This window comes from Lynx rufus, unplaced genomic scaffold, assembly GCF_022079265.1.
Source record: "Lynx rufus isolate CCGP_SWC_20201006 ecotype Redwood Valley unplaced genomic scaffold, mLynRuf1.p SCAF_8, whole genome shotgun sequence".
NCBI classification, from domain to species: domain Eukaryota; kingdom Metazoa; phylum Chordata; class Mammalia; order Carnivora; family Felidae; genus Lynx; species Lynx rufus.
The window spans coordinates 117,928,394-117,947,188 of NW_025814896.1; the positions used below are offsets into that span (position 1 = coordinate 117,928,394).

The following is an 18,795-nucleotide window of genomic DNA, read 5'->3' on the forward strand; positions in this document are numbered from 1 at the left end:
CAGGAACAGAATTGTACCTTGTCATGAGCTTCTTGCTTTTTTGAAGGAGTTTGTCTTTTGAAGGAGTTGGTGGCACGCACAGCCTTGAAAGTATCACTGTGAACTACATTGTCCTGGGTACAAAACAGGTGTGGAAAAGCTATGTGTTGGAGTGAATGGTGGCCAGCCAGCCCCACTATCTTCTAGCCAGCACCTGGTGGCCAGCATTTTCCCCACCTTTTTACATAGTGGGTTTGGTGACTGGCGATCTGTTCATCGGGTGCCAGGCTGGGCTCTGGTTGGCCATCACTTGGGCAGCTCTGGCTGAGGCAGGACATGAAAGGCTCCAGCTCCCACACCTGCGTCGCACAACGGATGGAAAGCGAGAGCTTCAAGCAGGTTAACCCAAGAATAGAATGATTTTGGCCTTTATTTAAATTAGGCAATTCCAGGAGCATAGGCTCCAGGCCCCAAGGAGTCGTGACTGTCCCTTTGGCTTCCTATGTCACCAGGTGACGAAGCAAATGCTCTCTGGTGGCCAAGGTGGCTGAGGTAGACGGCTGGTGAGGAGTGTGGCTGGGGAATTGGGGATGAGTGCATGCCCATGGCTGGAGGCCTAGAATCTCATAGTGTTGAGGCTCATTGGAGGATTTTCCCGCTGGCGACCTCCTATGGCTCTCCATGCCATCACCGCGCCGACACCAAGTGCAAGGCCACCTCCTGCCGCCACAGGCAAGGCCCAGGACAGCACCGTGGGGCCTGTTTCAGAATGGTCTTGGAGTAGCTGACTATTCCTCAGGGTGTGGAGGTAAGGGCTCTCCTGTGGAGGAAGAGAGGGTCAGGGGTTACGGGCCTCTGAAAACCATCCTTCTGCCCACCTTGGGCTCGCTTAGTCCCTAGCCCCGGGGGACAATGGTGCAATAACCTCGCACATTTTCTCTGCTCATCCTTCATCGACACTGTGCTCAAACCTCCTGAACGCGGATGGGTATCCAAAGTGGTCAATACCCAGCTATAACCTCCTTTTAGTTTCTCACCTGTATCTCTTTTCCCTGTCAACCTGATACTGAGATTGGGAACTGATAGGCGACCAGAGGGAGAGAGTCCTGGGGGCTGCAGAGCCCCCACCTCTGTTTCTTCAAGGCTACCACTGGACAGCTGTCCCCATTCCCCCATCCTAGGAGTGCCCGTGAGCAGGGATGACAGTCAGTGTGGAAGGACAGCTGGTCCTGTGGTAGGTTTGAGACCCGAGCGTGAGAAGGGCCAGAAGAGGAGGTATTCAGGCCTGCCTCCCTGGATTCTCTCCTTCCTCTGTGCACAGGAGTGTGGAGCCCTGTGTAGGAGCTGAGAGAGTGCCGAGAACGTGACCACTCTCACGGTCTCGGCCAAGTTCAGAGACAATCACATCACAAAGGAGACTCAGTCCCAGTCTTCTGAGAAGTGTGAACAGAAAAGAGACGAACACGGATGCGTGCTGGAGGCAGCAGCCTTAGGGTGAGGGGACAGGAGAGTAGACCAGGGAGGGCAGCACCTGAGCCTTACAGGGTGTGGCTTTCTCCTGCAGGCAGCGATGGGGATGAGCCTCTGGGAGGAGCAGGTGGCAGAGCGAAAGCACAGACCTGGCAACTGTGGGGCTTGGCTGGGCAGCTGATCCTTTCTCCAGGAACATAGTGTGTCTAAGGCGATGGAGGAAGCTGGATGGAGGATGCTCCAGTGGGACCAGGGAAAGGTTTCAAGCAGCCTTGACAAGACTAGAGTGACTTTCCAGGTAGGCTGTGTAGTGCCTGGCAGCGGTTACAGGAGGGCAGGGAAAGGAGGGGAGAGCTGGGGAACATGTTAGGAGCTCGGTCAGCCATCCTGGGGAGGGCAGTAAGGGAAGAAAGGATGTGCTGGGACGGGATGAAAGGCGATGGAGGAAGCTGGATGGAGGATGCTCCAGTGGGACCAGGGAAAGGTTTCAAGCAGCCTTGACAAGACTAGAGTGACTTTCCAGGTAGGCTGTGTAGTGCCTGGCAGCGGTTACAGGAGGGCAGGGAAAGGAGGGGAGAGCTGGGGAACATGTTAGGAGCTCGGTCAGCCATCCTGGGGAGGGCAGTAAGGGAAGAAAGGATGTGCTGGGACGGGATGAAAAGGAATCTGCGCTCCACAGCAGACTCGGTGTCTTACTTCTTTCTGCACAGCACCCCCTCCCCCACCAGTGCCCCTTCAACTGCCTCCCCTGAGTGCCTCTTCCATCGGACCTGCTGCTTTCCCCCACACCCCGAGGAGCTGTGAAGTTTCAGGGACAAGGAGGAGAGGTGAGAATGGAGAATGATGGCAGTTGCATGATAAAGCTCCCAGGGAAGTCCTTTGAGCCTCTAGGTCTCAGGGGCCCCTGCCCCCTAGGCATCTGTTTCACGCTGGATGGAACAGGCCGGATGTTAGGACATTACTCACAGGAGAGGGGCATTTGAGTTTGGTTCGGCTGTGGGTGAAGTTGTTGGAGGTTGTCTTATGGCCCACTGGCTCCAGCTGGAGAGAGAGAAAGGACACTGTGATTTCCTCTGAAGCTGAGTATCTCACACCTGATTCCCTCCCTCTGCAAGGGTGGGTTGACACCAGCAATAAACACAAGACCCACATCAGATCCCAGCTGCCCTGGCCAGAGCTGGACCTGACTTCTGATTCAGAAGGGACGGATCAGAGTCCGTCAGTCAGGGTGGGACCCTGAGCCTGTGTCCTGGATTTACCAAGGAGGACCCTGGGGCCCAGGAGAGATGGGTCGGTCCTGCCATAGCCAGTGTGTGGAAAGGCCTGGCCCAGCCTCACCATCTCCTGCTTCCCTTCTGGGTGGCTGTGATCCTAGACATTCTGCAGTTTTAATTTTATAAAATGTTGATCATCCTATTAACCAACTTGAAGTGTGTGGGGCTAGTCAGTTTCAGAAAAACTTTGAAAACATACTGGTTACCGTGACGTCCTTACCATGTATACTTGGCTTGCCAACCTTAAGAAATCAAAGTTTCTCACTTGAGCTACGTTGTTTTTCACACAGATGTAGAGGTTTACCTGAAACATCCCTGGAGCGATTGTTGTTCAGAGAGGTTCTGCTTAACACTTTGAATCCTGGGACCCTCTGAGGATGAGCTGGAAGCCACTCTATACCCCTTCCCGGCACCTTTAGCCTGTAGCTGTCCCCTGCCGTGGCCAGCACTGAGAAGTGCGCTCCCTCCTGTTTACACATCCTGACTGTGTAGCCTCTACCCTTAGAATCTGCTTCCCTGACTGGTCCCGAGCCCCTCAGATACTGCCCGTAGGGGAAGCGAAAGCACAAGATGCCAGCTAACCACCCCACCTGGCCCGTGATCTTGCTTTCTGTTGTTTCTTTACACCTGTTCCTTCTCACGAGAAGGGTAGGGTCGGCTGCTCTGGTCCTGAGAGACACTGCGGTGACTGGCACAGCACAGTGGGAGCATCACCTGGGGCCTGGTTCTGCTGCTACTGCCATGCCGGGCAGGCTCCTGGGCTGCCCTGAGGTCAGGGGTGGGGCACTAAACCCTGTCCCGACCACCCCGATTCGGTGGCTGTGAGCAGCAGCTGAGAAGATGAAATGAAAGCTCACTGAGGTGGTTTACATATGTATTGTTGCTACTTCCTTAGAGCTGAGGAAGCACAAACTTCTTGTAATGGAACCTCCGTCGAGGGACAGTATAGATGCTCAAGGTCAGGTTGGCTGATTCCCGGACATTCCAGGAACCCAGGAACCGACTGGCACGGAGGAAGGTAACGATCACGTGGGGTCGATGACTGCATCTGTTTCTCCCTTTCTCCTGGCTCCTTGTCACCAGTGCCCAATGTACCTTCCAGCTGTCAGCCAGCTACCTTCATCACTTGACTGAAGCTCTGGTCAAGGTCACCTTGACCTCCAGCTCGCCAGATCCACTACTCACTCTTCTGTCTTCTTGACTTTTCAGCAACATTTGTCAAAGTTGGTGCTTCCCTCTCGAAACACTCTCCTGCCTGGGCTCCCAGAACAAGGTCCTCTTCTTTTTTCCTTCCTGCCTTCCCCACCGCCTCCTCCTCTGTCACTGGAGTCCAAAGTTGGAATGAGGGTCCAGGGGCCTGGTGGTTGGTCCACACTCTTTGGCAACTACTCTTCTCTAGGAGGCCTCACTCAGTCCATGGCCTCAAATACCCCCACCCATTAACAACTCCCACATTTTGTTTTTTCTAAATTTCCGTTCCTGATCATGATTCATTCTTGCTTACCTGATGCCTCCAGGTGGATTTCTAGAAGGCAGTTCACACTTCTTATGGCCAAAAGAGAACTTTTAATTTTTTTCCCCCTCAAGCCTATTTATTTCTTTCCACCACCCCAACCACCCACCCAATTGATTTTTTTCTTTATTCCTTGACCCCGAATAAAGGAGTCTTTTATTCCTTTTTGTTTTAGGTTTAAATTCCAGCGTAATATTAGTTTCAGGTGTATAACAGTGATTCAACACGTCCCTACAACACCCGGGACTCGACACAGCAAGTGCACTCCTTGATCCCCATCACCTGTTTACCCATCCCACCCACCCCCCCCTCTGGCCCTTCTTCTTTTTCTACCTCCCCCATCAGCTGGTCCAAAACCTATTCCAAATCTGTCTCCTTTGCTCCTTCTCCACTGTCATCACCCTGGGCCCAGGCACCTTCGTCTCTCACCTGGGCTCCACTTCCTTCCCTCTAGTCCACTGCTATATGGCAGCCAAAGGGCACACCAGGTCTAGTGGCTCCCCTGTTGGAAGCCATCCAAGGACATGGCCCTGTTCTTGCTTACCTCTCTGACCTTGTTCACTTCCCTCCAGTTACACTGGCCTCCGTGCTGCTCAGACACTTCAAACTCATTCCTGACTCCGGGCCCACACAGGTCTTATTTCCTCTGCCTGGAACACTCTGGCTCTAGACCTCTGCATGCCTGGCAGACTCTTGACATTGAGTTCTCAGTTCACATGTCACTCTTGGATGAGGCCTTCACTCCCGCCATTATTCTGTCACGGTACCTGCCCCCACCCTCTTTTAAAGCCCTGAATATGGTCAGAAATTCTTAATGATTTGTTGGTTTTTGTCTGTCGTTTGCCCAGGAGTGCAAGGATGTTCCCTTCCCCAGCACCTGGAATAGTCCCCACTGCATAGTGATGCTCAATAAAGAGTAGATGAGGGACTGGGTGGGTGAACTGGAGTCACGGAGCCCTGAGTGGAGAAGCTCAGATGAGAAGGCCTGGGGCAGGGTGCAGTGGGCTGAGTGGGCTTCTAGTCTGTTCTAGGCATTCAGAGAAGGCTTCCTCTAGGAGCGGGCATCTGAGTTGAGTGTTAAGGTGGCTATGAATTCGGAGAAGGTTGCAAGGGCAGCCCAAGATGTAAGGGAATGAGCAAGAGCAGACACACAGAGGCACCACGGGTGGTGCAGGAAACTACTCCTTCCCAGACAACCCAACTGCCAGTCGGAGGGTGGCGGGAGTGACCACTAGAGAGGTCAATTGGGGCCAAGTCTCAGAAGGCCTGGGGTGCTATGCTGAGGGGCCTGGACTTTCTCCTTCGAGGAGGGGCAGGCCTTGGAAGCTTGGTCAGGTTTTCATTTCCACAGATTCCTGTGGCTGCCCTGTGGCAAACAGATGGAAGGCAGTGGTTTGCAAACTCTGTACAATAATATCACTTGAGACCTTTTGGAACCTACAAAACCTGTGGGCTACCCCAGACTAATCCAGAATTTCTGGGGATGAGGCCCAGGCACTAGTGGTTGTTTGTATTGTTTTTTCTTTAAATCAACTTTCTACCGAAGCTAACAGGAGAAGCAGTGCAGATCATAAGTGAACAGCTGGTAAATTGTGATCAAATGTACCCGTGTAACCGGCATCCAGATCAAGGTACAGGATACTGCCAGCACTCCAGAGCTCCCCTCCCCTCCAGTACTACCCTCCCCCCCTCCAAAGACCGTGCAATTAATTCGCTTGTTTTTGAAATGTATAGACATAGTTGCGTGTCGCTGAACCTTATTTATTCTCTGTAAGGTATTCCATTGCATGAATGTGCCACATTTTGATTATCCATTCTATTGGTGGACATGGGGGGAGCTTCCTGCTTGGGGATTATGAACGGTGCTGCTGTGACTTTTCAGGTGAGCCCACATGTACCTTTCTGTTGGGGATCTACATGGGGGTGGGGTTGCTGGGTCAAGGGAATCCAAATGCTCAGCCTTAGTGGATATGCCAAACTGGCTGCCAGTGTGAAAATCTCCCAGATTATTCTAACCTCTGGCCACAGCTGAGCTTTGCTGTTCTAACGGGGGTAAGCCCAGACACAGGGGCACCGGTTAGGAGGCTCACGTGGTCACCCGGCCCCTGGGCAGATGCAAATGTTAGCGGACAGCAAGATTTCTAGTGAAGAGGGAGCAGGCATCAGAAAAAAGAAGGAAAAACTGCTTGTAGGAAGAAAAAAAAAGGAAAACGGCCTCACGCTGCTGGTGCTTTTGGTGTTGGCTTTGCAAAGGTCGCTGGAGAAGGAGGCATAATCTGTTGCGAGAGGAGAGGCAGAAGATGAAATAGCGTAAAGTGTGTTTGTGGCCACAGTAGAGTGCCTGGCAAGCGTCAGCCAAAGCCTGCAGACACTATGTCATAGGACTGTCATTGTGAGACATGAATTCACTGGTTATATATGTGCTGATCCAGTTGCGAGCGGGGAGGCCGGGTGATGCTGTGGCCAGGGCACTAGGGGATAGATTAGACATGGTCTAATCTCGGCTTGGCCACGACCAGGCTGTGCGATCCTGGGCAAAATGCTTCGTATCCCTGTAGTCTAGTTAGAGCATTCTGGCTAGATGAACTGTTAAGATCTTTTCTGGTTCTAATGGACTATTACATATGTCACTGTAGAGGTGACAGCAGAAGACGATCTGAAAAGTTGGCACGATGTAATAACTTTATATCTGAGATGGTTTTGGATGAGAACACTGGACTGTATAATTCCCTAAATTATCTAGCACAGGGTAAGATACTCAGATGATTTCAGTTTTGTTTTAGTTTTTTAAAATTAGGGATATGGCCAGGACACTGGTGGCTGGGAGCCCCAGACAGTCTTGTAATGTTACTAATATGGCAGCATTCACCTTTTGTTTTCATATCTAATCCCCTCCCACTTGCCTTTATGTATAAAAGCCTCTCACCTGGGGGTACCTGGGTTCCTCAGTCAGTTGAGTATCTGACTCTTGATTTCTGCTCAGGTAATGATCTCACGGTTTGTGAGATTGAGCCCCGCGTCGGGCTCTGTGCTGACAGCATGGAGCCCACTTAGGACTCTCTCTCTTCCCCTCCCCTGCTCATGCCCTCTCAAAAATAAACATTAAAAACAAATCCTGTGGCTTTCCCCTGAGCTCTCAGGGGGATACATGGGACTGTGCACAGACACCCACTCTTTGGAGGGGATGTAAAAGGAATGAGGTCATGGGACTCAGCCGTGAAGGAGAACTGGACTTCAAAACCGCTCTCAGGAATTATGTTGTGCAAACTTTGATTAAAAAGATTACCGTGGAGGTTGGGTGGGAGGGAGCGCAAGGATGTTTTGACTGTAATTCCAAGTCCTGGGCTGATAGACTGTGACGAAACCTTTAGCAGGGGGCAGATTATGGTGTCAACAGCAGGAAACAAAGGGAGAGGAAGGCTGAGCCTGATTAAGTAGGCCAAGGATGGAACGTGCTGGCATGCTGCTCAGGGGACGGCAGTGCTGGGCTTGCTGGCTAAGGAGGCAGGTGTGGGAATATTCGTGCCGGGGATTGCCAGCAGAGCCCCGGCCAGCCCCAACTGCAGTAAAAGTGGGAGTGTGGATGTGTTTAGTCACCATGGGAGAAACGGGAGAATGCAGGTTGGGCTGGGGATTGGGTTACCCACTGAGCCAAGATCAAAAGAAGCCACTGGGTTGGAAAGGCATTTCATTTGCTCTGCGCCACAGGCTACAGCTATTGTGGTGACCGGTCCAGCTCTGTGCCGACACAGCTGATTGTAGAGGAGTGGCCAGCCATCAGAGGCAAGGCCAGGTGACCCTGTGGCCCCTCGGCTACATGTTCATTTCCTAAGGTCCCCATTAGCCCCATCAGAAAGGACTGGAGAGACAGGCTGGGTGGCTCTTTTCTTTGTGATGTTCCAGAAAACGATAACTGGGAATGTGTTGAGACTGGAGTCCTGGGGGCTGGCATTTATTGGATGCTAACGATTGTGTTTGGTACTGCACACACGTTACCCTCAACAAGGTCACACGGTAAGGGGCTGAAGCTGCTATTTTCATCCTGTTTATCTGATTACAAAATTATCCCCCCCCCCCCCCCGCCGCCGCCAGCACTGGGAAATTGCTAAAATAATGGAATCTGTCAGGACAAATAAGGTATGCCGCCATTCTGAGCTTTGCGGAGAAAGGGGCTCCTTCCATCAGTAGGTCTTTGTTTTGGACAATGGTCAACATCCTTGGGCTGCCTCCTTTGACACACAGCCCACTAGGTGCTCGGCCACTCACCATGTTGTTCCAGAGCGCGATGGCCATCTCCGCGTGACCACGTTCTGAGAAGTGGAAACAGTCCTCGGAGAAGAAGGTGAGGTCAGCGCCCCCTCTCTGTGACCAAAGGCAAAGGGATTACCTTTCTGGGAAAAAGGTGCAGCTACCCACCCTTGCGGGCACCCTGGGCATTTTCCCTTTCAATTCTGCCAGTTGTCTTGGATACTGATGGACAAACTCCCCAGTTTTGGAACTTTTTAAAAGACCTAAATTATAGCCACCCCCAGTCCATCCCTTTTCCTTTGGCATCCCTGCCCTAATAGTTGAAAAAAAAAAAATAGGAAGCTTTCCATTCTATCCCAATCTAGCAAATACCAGGGCCATGCCTGGGGAGCTTGGTCACTGCTGACATTCTCCCTTTCCTTCCAAGTACATCCAGGTTCCATTCAGACCAAAAGAAAAGGTAAACAGAAAAAGCAACTCCCTAGGAGCCCTCTTAGAAGTACATGGTCAGAAAAAGCTCAGGTACAGAAGGAAGTATATCGCCTAAGAATAGCCTCCCAGAATTGCCCGTGGCTTACGCTGTTCAGGGGGACAAGAGTGTTCTGGAAGAAAGGCTGCACGACCACTGCGAAATCTTCACGCTGCAGGTACCGGTGCCAGTATGACAACCTGGAGATGCCACTCTGGGGATGGGAGAGAGGTTCCTCAACCCTCCTGGCAGGACTGGGCAGATGGGTTCTAGTCCTGCCTTGCGCTGGCTGGGAGGGGCCGGCCCACCCTCACCCAACGTGACTTCAGGGGATTCTCCAGTGCACGTGCAGGCATTCATCCTGCCTGTACCTGGCCATGGGCACCACCCGTTCTGTTCTGAAGTCTCTGAGGCTGGATTTGAGCCTCTGACCAGACTGCTTGGGCCAAAGACCTCCCCTGTTCTTGCTGCATGAAGAGCTGAAGTACCACATGGGGCTCCACATCTAGCTCAAATGGGGAGCATTTCAACACTAGCTCCCCAAGATGCCTATAAACTTGGAGGATGAGTGTCCATGTAAAAGGGATAGATGGGCTTCTCTTCCAGAAGCTTTTAGGGGCGCCTGGGGGGGCTCAGCCGATTGAGCGTCTGACTTCGGCCCAGGTTGTGACCTCATGGTTCATGAGTTTGAGCCCCACAGCAGGCTCTGTGCTGTGGATTCTGTGTCTCCCTCTCTCTCTGCCCCTCCCCAGCTTGCACTCTTTCTCTTTCAAAAATAAAAAACTTCCACTCCATCTGGAAAAAAGGGCCAGGATGTTAAAAACAACAAAACAAACATGAGAACCAGATAGGGGGGAAGTTTGGTCAGGGGAAACTTCTTGGAAGAGGTGAGACCTGTCCTGTGCACAAGGTGGAGACGTAGAAGAAAGACGGGGGATGGGCATAGCAAGAGGGGACAGCAGGGGTGCACACAGAGTTGGGGATGGAGGGAGGCAGGGGTGGGCTAAAGCCCAACAGGGCGGTAGACACCTGCCCTGCCTCCTCTGGGTGAGAGATGATGTCTGGCACATGGCATCTACTCTGGTCACCAGGGCAGCGAGGCAGGAATCCTCCCAGCTTCCTCTGAGATTTCTCCCTGCCCAACTTGGTGTTCTTTTCACCCGGAGAAGGGTTTCAAGGCCTGTGATCTGCCTTTAGGGAGAGGCCTTGCTCTCAGCAAGCCCTGCTCTGGGAGTAGAGGGGGTTCCCAGCTGGGACAGGAGGAGGAGGGATGCGGGTTCACCTGGAAGTTCCAGTTCATTTTCTTCAGTTCTTGCATCTCCAGAGAATTCTCCTGGGAACGTGTGAGGCAAGTGCAGTTGCTCCTGGGAGAGAAGGGGTCCTGTGGAGAGGTGCCTGGGTGGCTGACACCCCTCCCCAAGGGAAGAAGGCCTGGACCCTGTATTGCCTTGCATGGGAGGATGGTAATACACAGGTGCCCCTGCAACACAGCCTTGGGTGACTCCTGGACCCGGGTCACAGACTGGGCACTAGGGGTAGCAGGTGCTTGTTTAAAGAGAAGGTGGGAGAACTGGCACCCGATATCTGGGTCCCCTTGCCACCCGGCTGCTCCCGCCCAAGCCTGGGCTTCCTCCAGGGAAGGGCTGGAGGTTTGGAAAGACTGCCATCACCACCTTATCTCTCTCCATGTTCCGGAGGGCCCCAGCTCTACCTCCGGCTGCTTAGCACTTGCCCTCAGGGCTCCAGAGTGGGGAGCCTCTTAGGAAGCAGACCTGAAGATCCTGCAGGAGCCGTTCACACCTCCTAGCTACTGCCTGTTCCACCCTGGCCGGTTCCCAAGAGGAATGGGAACCAGCCGGTCACCTTCCCAGCAAATCCATGGGACCCCCAGCTGGGACTCTTCGGCCCCCTACAGAATCTCCTCTTCCATAGCAGCCTCCCAGGAAGTCTGGGTGACCCTCTGGCCTCAGAAGCTGACAACTTCCTGCCAGGGTCACAGCTGAGCTTTAATAAATTCCAGCCACCAACAGAAATTCATGTCTTGTACAGCATACCTTAGCTCTAAGCCTGGCTTTCAAGGATGTTATAAAAGCTACCGCTTACTGAGCGCCTGCCCCACAGGGACCAAGCCTGTGACACGCATTTCCTCTAGACCTCGCGTTACAGGTGAAGAGGAGGCCCAGAGAGGTTATCTAGTTTGTGCAAGGTCCCACAGCTCCTACATGGCAGACCCAGGTCCAAGACAGGTGTCTTGGATGCCCATTGCTCCATATTTGAGAGGCAGCACAGGGCAATCACAGACGGTGCGGAGGCCTTAAGGATCATTGGTGTGTGTCTCACTTTACAGAAAAGCAAACTGGGGTCCAGAGAAATAAAATGACTTGCATACAATAGGCATTCAATAGCGTAGAGGTATTTCTGAACGATCTTCCAAGCCCCTGGCTAATTGCCAATGTCTGCCTTCTGGATAGGCTCGCCTGCCTCTGCCCGCACTGGTCCATCTGTCGGCACCTGTGAGTCCCACCCTCCCCAGGTGCCCTCGCCCTGGGGCTGTGTACTCACTGAGCGGACAGCGGCAGGTCGCATTTCCCACCTTGGCCCTGGTGCAGGCCAGCCAACTCCATGACCTCCACCACGTTGATGAAAGCCCTTGGAAGCTGTGGGGGAGCAGAGGGGGTGAGCTTCGTTAGTCCCCAGGCCGTTGTGGGGGATGCTGGTTACTACTGGAAGGAGCCTAGGGGGTCCTCTAGAGTCTAACTTCCTCCTCCCCAATTTTACCAATGAAGAACCTGAGGAACAAAGAGGGCATGGGACTTGTATCATCTCAGCCTTCTTTAGTGGCCCACTTTATAGCTTGGGAAGCTGAGACAGCAATCACCGGCCTCAAGTCACATTGCTAGTAAGCCACAGTGCCTGGCCACAAACAGGCCGACTGGCTCCAGAAGCAAGCTCTTTGCCACCAAACAGTACAGTGTGATCCAGTTAGAATTTCCCTTTCAGGGGAGCTTTGTCCCTGCCTCCTTCCCCTTCCTTCCCCTCCAGGTGCCCTTGTCTGCTCACAGCGGGGCTTTTCTCAGCACGTATCTCACTAAACACAGCTTGCCTAGATGTGCCCAGAGGTGATGCCCAGTGAGGGAGTAGATAGGTTGCTGGCGGGAGAGGAGAAACATACGGCTGCTCTTTCCTACCTCCTCATAGAAGATGTCCAGGGCCTGCTGGATGTGCCGAATGTACTCCCCAGCTGAGTGGGCCTCCTATGAAGAAAGAAGGGGGCTCTTGTCATCCCCTGGGTTCTGTGAGAGGATGATCATGGTCTGATGACTAGCACAGGAGGATCTGGGATGGTGGCAGAGGGTACAGAGGGGCTATAAAGGGACTAGAGAGGCTAAGCCCAGTCCTTGTTGGCAAAGTCTTCCTTTGACCCCTAATAGACACCATGGACAATCCCGAGGGATCCCCACCCTGATCACAGTATCTCAAACCCAGAGGCAGATTCTGATAGCGCTGCCTACCCCCCCCCAATTCTCCAGTCCCATCTGTCACCAGCGTCAGGCTTCTGAGCCACATCAGTACCATGAGGACCACACTCTCTTCCCTTTGCGCTGTGGCCCATGCTGGCCCCATTGATTCCCCCTAACTTCTATCTTTTTGACTCACCTCGAGGGTTTCCTCCTCTGACCCTTCCTAGAACATGGCCTGAGTTAATCCTGGTGGTGGCCTCTAGGTCTTTCCCACAAAAAGATGCTTTCAGGACTACAAATCTGGCTTTGCAAGAGGGGCAGGTATTCTGGGGATAATAGAGGCATTTTTCTATACCGGGTGTCCACAGGCAGCTCTGGGGACTCTCTTGGCTTCCTGGACCCTGTTGAGTCCAGGATACAATGGCATTTAATCCCCCTGGTGATAGGTCACTTCCTCCTCTAGAGTCTAGTAAGGGAGAGAATTGAGAGGAAGAGGCTCAGAACAAACCCCTGGGTGGGGGAGGTTAATTCTCGTCCAGCCTTCAGTGGTTGGTCTCTCTGAGCCATGAGGAATGATAAATGCTTTCTCCCCCTGCCTGTGACTTCAAACATTCTACTCTAATGTCTCAGTTATGGCAGCTGCTCTTTTCTGGCCCACTAAATACAGGACATCCCCAACTTAGAACAAGTTGTATTTCAACAGTTACAGCTTCCCAAAGACTATAAGTCTGGACATATTTCCCCATAGAAACATCAGGAACAGGATGGATTCTCAGGCTGGCTGGCTGAGGTTGGTTCACTTATGAGATCCTCGGGGAAGCAAGCCCTCCTACTAGGACCAGTTTAATTTTATCCAACCTTGTTTATGACATTGTTTCAGCTTCCCCCTGTGTACACACACATGCACGCACATAAAAGAAAAATCAAAAAATGGGTAGGGATGCCAAGTAGGTGTTGGGGGAAGCTTGCCATGTGCTCATTGTATACTCAAGAACAATATTTGTGTGAGAAAGAACAGTGTCGGAAGAGTGGGTGCATCTAGACACTTCTGGAATTGGGGAACCAATCAAGCTGCTGTCCCAGGGGCCACTCAGGAATGGGAAAGGCCGGGGTCTGCCTGGGAGAGCGGGCCAATGTGACTTCCACGTGGTAGAGCAGGGGCCTACCTGATTCTCACAGTAATGACACATGTCGTTGCTCCCAATGAAGAGTGTGATCAGCTTCCAGTCGTTCTCTAGATCAATTTCCTGGGGGGGGGGGGGGACAGGAAGCCCTCAGCTCAGGCTTTTAGTGTGCATATGCAGATGGCATTCACCAGGACAGACAGCAACCCCCCCCCCCTGCCAACCATTGTCTTTCGCCCTCTTTGTATCCTGATGGAGAGAAGATGCCAACTGGAGCCTCCCTGACCTTCACCTTGGTTCCTGGCAAGGAGCTCCAGAGAGTGGATTCAGTGTGTGCACTTGTGTGCACTTGTGTGTGTGTGTGTGCGCACACGCATGTGTCTGCTTACACAGGAGAGGATGACTATTTTTCCTTCCAGATCCTAAGCAAGCTGCAGTATATCACGAAGCAGAGTGTATTAACACACCCCTGAAATGTCATCTCAATGCCTTCAAAGGAGCAGAGGGCAAAAGATACAACTAGAAGCAAAAGCCCAGAGGTGCCTCTTGGGAGAGGGGGCTGGCGGGGACTGGAGGTGGGGTGGGGGCTGGGGAGGCCCTCGAGGAGCCTGCCTTCCGCTCAGCCACCACCATAACAGGAGTCCTGCCAGGCGCTGAACTTGGAATTCCAAGGCCTAAACACACAGAGCATTTAAAAGAGTGCCCTGAGAAGTTTCAGAGGGGCCGGGTGAGCGGGAAGGAGGAAGGATCGGAATGAGAAGCCTATTTTTAGAACCTGGGGTTTACATAATAGGGCTCTGCAAAGCCAACTCTTGGGTAAGGTGGGAAACTGCCAGAGGCCAAGGCCAGTTCTGCTACCTCCTGTGGTGGGCCTCAGGGGTGCGGGTGCCAGAGCCTGGGTCAGGAAAGGGCAGCAGAGGCCTTGGTGTTAAGGCCTGCTTCTCGTGGCTTGTCTGGCCCCTCTTAAAGACAAGCGGGGGCTGAAACGGTGCAGAGCGGGCTCTTTTAGGGCCGCTGCACCCCCCTACATAGCTGGAGACTAAGCACCTTGTAAGGGGGCCCAGGGTCCTGTACTCACAGGGTTGTTTTTCATTCGCTCCACCAGGTCCCGGGCCTGCGTCGGCATGTCCCTAGAGGGGAGAGAGAAGCGAACCTTAGAGCCAGCTGGGAAGCAAAGGCTCAAGCCGTGGGATCCTGGCTTGGTGAGACAGGTGCTCCAAGAAGAGAAATGTTATATAAACTTGACTCCTTCAGAGTGTATCCAAAGGCTTTCGATTCTCAAGAAACCTCAACCTAGTACAAACCAAAGATGTGCCCCAGACCTCAGAGCCACATGCATCCGGACCCTGCCAGGGGCTAGCCTGGGTCCACCGTGCCAAATGACCGCCTCCTTCAGGCCTGGTCCTCCCTGGCCCCTGGGGGGGGTGGGGGTGGGGGGATCTGGATCTGATCATCCCTTTCCCATAGAGATGGTCCCTTACATTCCACCGGGCTCTTTCACAGCGAGCTGAGCCTGTTCAGATCTTACTTGGCTGCCTGTTTTAAAAATAACCTCTTGTATATTTGAAAAAAGTCACAGCCTTAAATTATCCCTCTGCTTTCTCCTTTCCAAGCGTCATGACTCCTTAACCTTCACTTCTAAATCCTGCTTTCTATTCCTTTAATCCTTTTTTCTTCTCTGTTGTTACTTTGGACTTCCACACCATCCCCTTGCTTTTTTCCCTCTCCCAGTGCAAAAAGGATTGCGGGGGTGGGGGGGTGGGGGGATGGGCAGGGAGACAAATCCGGAGTGGGTTACTTTCTCCCTTCCTCCCCCCGATGTCTGCCACGAATAAGGAAAATGAACACTCTGGGTACGAGCTGAGCATGTGGTTGGAACAGTACCCAGCAATAAGGAGGAGAGGACTGGACAGGCACGACGTGCATGCGTCTCAAAACGATGGCGGATGGAAGTTAGACAAGAGTACCTCGTGTCAGATTCCATTCATATAACATTCCAGAAAATGAAAACTGATCTACAGTGACAGAAAGCAGGACAGAGGCTACCTGGGGCCCAGAGAGTGTGGTAGAGATCGGGAGGGAGAGCTGGATTACAAAGGGCACAGGGAAACCTTGGGGTGTGATGGGTGTTTATAATCTGGATTGCAGTGATGACTTCACAGCTATGCACATACGCCAGCCATGCTTATCAAATCGCATACTTTATGTGCAGGGTACTGCGTGGCGGTTGTACTTCAATAAAGCTGGTTTTCAAAAACAGTGAAGCGTACGAAAAGTTATGTCAGCAAAGGGACACAGCCAGTGGAGGCTCCTGTGGAAGAAGTCATTAAAAGCGGTAACTGGTACGAGATGGGCGTTTTAAATCTTGGCCTGCCCACGATGAGCTGGGCACACGGCCAGGCACACCGGGTACCACCCCTCCCCTATTTCTCACTTCCACGTCCAGGATGCTATCCCATACATTGTTGCTATTGATGCAATACATCAGAAAGCTAGAAAGAAAGCCCGTCTTGATTAAAGGGGACCACAGAAGTGTCTGTAACCTTTCAACAGGCTCAAGAGCCTGTTCAGATCTTAACGTGCTGCCCTCTTGAGCATGAGCGAAGTTAGGAGTGCACGCTTCCTCCCTCTTTCCCAGCCATGTTCTTTATACCCTGCAGACTCAGAGCAGACGCCCTCAGCCCCCGTGAGCCTTCTCTCCAAGTGCCTTTATCCACAACTTCTTTTCCTTTTCCAGTCCTGGTGTGAAGAGCCCCCACTCTGGGAGTTATGAGTCCTGGGTTTTCCTCCAGCTTTGCTACTAATCTGCTGTGTGAGCTCGCCCAAATTACTGAACAAGGCTAGGGTCTGATTTTTCCATCTTTTAAATGAGGAAGTTGGACTCGATGAGTCCTGGGGTCCCCTCTGGGTCTGCACCTGCATGTGGGTATCTTTCCGACAGTTATTTCCTGTTTGTTTGGCCTCCTTAACGAGACAGCAAGCTCTTTGTATAGGCAAAGAAGTCACCTTTTGATTTTTTTTGTATCTTTTAGTAACTACCTTGGGGCTTGAGCCCCGTCCCGGGTTTCCATGACTTCTTGCTTATTGGTTGATGGAATGGGAAGTTGGACATTGAATAAAACTTTGAAACTAAATATCCTAATATTGGCAAACGTTTTGGCGGGCCTACATATCCTATACTATACTCAATATTTTCCATGGGTTATTAATCTCATTTCATTCTTAGGACAATGCTGAGAAGTAATAAGGGAAAGGAGAGTAAGTCATTGACTTCAGTAAGCAAGGTTGGAAAGTTGGTCTAGGACTCTCCTTTATCTGCATTGTCATTTGGCACGGTGTTGGATTAGAATGAGCGCACCTCAAGAAAAAAGATAAATACCACAGCAGAGCAGTTATTATCCCAATTTATGGATGAGGAAATGAAGACTGAAGCACTAAGTAACTTGTCCAAGGTCTCACAGCTAGCAATCTGGGAGCTGGGATCTGGACACAGATGGTCTGACCCCAGGTCTCATTATGCTAGTTGCTCTGCTGTGGTCTTTATCTTTTTCTTGAGGTGCGCTCATTCTAATCCAACACCGTGCCAAATGACCATGCAGGTAAAGGAGAGTCCTAGGACAACTTTCCAACCTTGCTTACTCAGGTCAGTGGCTTACTCTCCTGTCCGTTATCACTGGACATCAGAGATGCTCACAGGGAAGCTACCCGTCTCGGCTACTTCCCCTGCCACTGACTCCTGGTGGAGGCTCCGAGCAGCAGGAAAACGGAGAAGGCAGTAAGAGGTGAAGCGAGAGAGGGGCTCAAATGTCAACAGACTGAGGAGTCAGGCCCTGGTGAATGGAGCCTGGGCTGCACAATCATAATAAAACGAGGACAGTGGTGACAGCAGTCACAGCAACAACAGTAATTCGATGCTGATTTCATGGCCCCATGAAGCCCCGTGAAGCAAAATAAGTTCTTCCTGCTTGTGACGTTGAGGAACTGACATGGCTTCCTGTGGTTCGGAGACTCCGGCCGAGCGTGGGGCCCTCCTTACCACGTCTGAGAGGAACGCTCCGTGTAAACAGAGCGGGTCAGTGTCGTTTCCCTGGTGATCTGAGCACAGCAATCCTTCTACAAAGCAAATACCCAGCACACTCTGTGCAGAAAAGCAATGAACTCTGTCAGGCGTTCCGGCTTTAATTATCTGGGTTGTTGTCGACAACAGAAATCGGAGTGAAAGCAAACAGCCGCTGTGCTGTGTCAGGGGCCCTAAGCTCTAACTCCCTAGGGTCAAAAGATGGCTTTTACAGAGCCAAAGACTCCAGGTTTCGAGGTACAGGTGGAGAGAGGGAGGGAGGCCGCCTGTGGGGCCGTGCCCTGAGTTCTCAGCACCCTTCCCGTTAGCGCTGAGCCCCCCCTCACTCCTCCAGGCAGGGAGGTCAGCTGGTGTCAGCAGGACAGGGCCAGGCCACCCTTAAGCTTTCCTGCTGTCCTGTGAGCTGGTGACAGCCCGGTGAGCCTGGCCTCTCCTGGCTCCTCTGACAACCTTGGGGCATTCAGGAAACTTTGTCAGCCTTAGTGTCCTCACGCTAGTCCCCACCCTGAAGGATGTGAGGATTGCAAGAGCTAATCCACTTGAGGGGTCAGGCGTGCAGAAGCGTCCTGCCTACGGCAGCTTTCATTGCCCACCTGGGGCCAGGCTCCCAGACACACCCTTCTCTCCTCCTTCCCATTCTCCTGGGACCTCTCAGCCTTGCCCTCCTCTTCCTCCCGTTTCCACGGCTACTCACCTAGCTCTGGCTCCTTCCACGGCCACATTCAGTCCTGCTGTCTCCTCCAGGGTACCGGTGGAGAACCCAAGGATGTGAGGGTTGAACTTCTTCAGAATGTCTTTTAAGAGGGTGAAGCAGACAGCACAGGTGAGAGGGACAGAGTGCCGCCTCGGGGCCCAGGCGTGGGGCAGGACCAGTCTGGGTCTTTTCAGGGCTGGTGGACTCCCCTCCTTGCAGATGACCTTCTCCGCCCTTGCTCAGGGGGAGGCTCTGGCCTCAGCAAGGGGTTGTTGTGGGCGTAATCACGGTGCTTCTCTGTGTTGCTACTTACTGGGCAGTGTGGTGTGGGTGTCCAAGATGCCGTCCCCTCCGATGCTGGGGAAGAGAAAGCACGTGTGTGAGGGTCACCCTGACCTGCTTCTCCACCAGTCGTCATATTTCTGAGTCAGAACCAGAGAGTCTGCCCCTGACACAGGATTCCCACTACCCTCGGGACTGACATG

At 52.5% G+C, this 18,795-nt stretch overlaps 1 protein-coding gene across 1 annotated transcript in view; it reads right to left on the reverse strand.

Moving 5' to 3' along the window:
* Nucleotides 1-343: 343 nt before the first annotated feature.
* The window catches only part of PLB1 (phospholipase B1), a 121,545-nt gene continuing 103,093 nt past the window's right edge, over nucleotides 344-18,795 (reverse strand). Inside the window, exons 48-58 of the mRNA XM_047069218.1 lie at nucleotides 18,624-18,667; nucleotides 18,311-18,410; nucleotides 14,617-14,668; nucleotides 13,581-13,661; nucleotides 12,142-12,207; nucleotides 11,516-11,610; nucleotides 10,236-10,317; nucleotides 9,063-9,167; nucleotides 8,503-8,598; nucleotides 2,416-2,490; nucleotides 344-799 (exon numbers count right to left, since the gene is read on the reverse strand). Of these exons, the coding sequence (XP_046925174.1) occupies nucleotides 596-799; nucleotides 2,416-2,490; nucleotides 8,503-8,598; nucleotides 9,063-9,167; nucleotides 10,236-10,317; nucleotides 11,516-11,610; nucleotides 12,142-12,207; nucleotides 13,581-13,661; nucleotides 14,617-14,668; nucleotides 18,311-18,410; nucleotides 18,624-18,667 (1,000 nt within the window). The 3' untranslated portion in view covers nucleotides 344-595. The remainder of the gene's footprint in view (nucleotides 800-2,415; nucleotides 2,491-8,502; nucleotides 8,599-9,062; nucleotides 9,168-10,235; nucleotides 10,318-11,515; nucleotides 11,611-12,141; nucleotides 12,208-13,580; nucleotides 13,662-14,616; nucleotides 14,669-18,310; nucleotides 18,411-18,623; nucleotides 18,668-18,795) is intronic.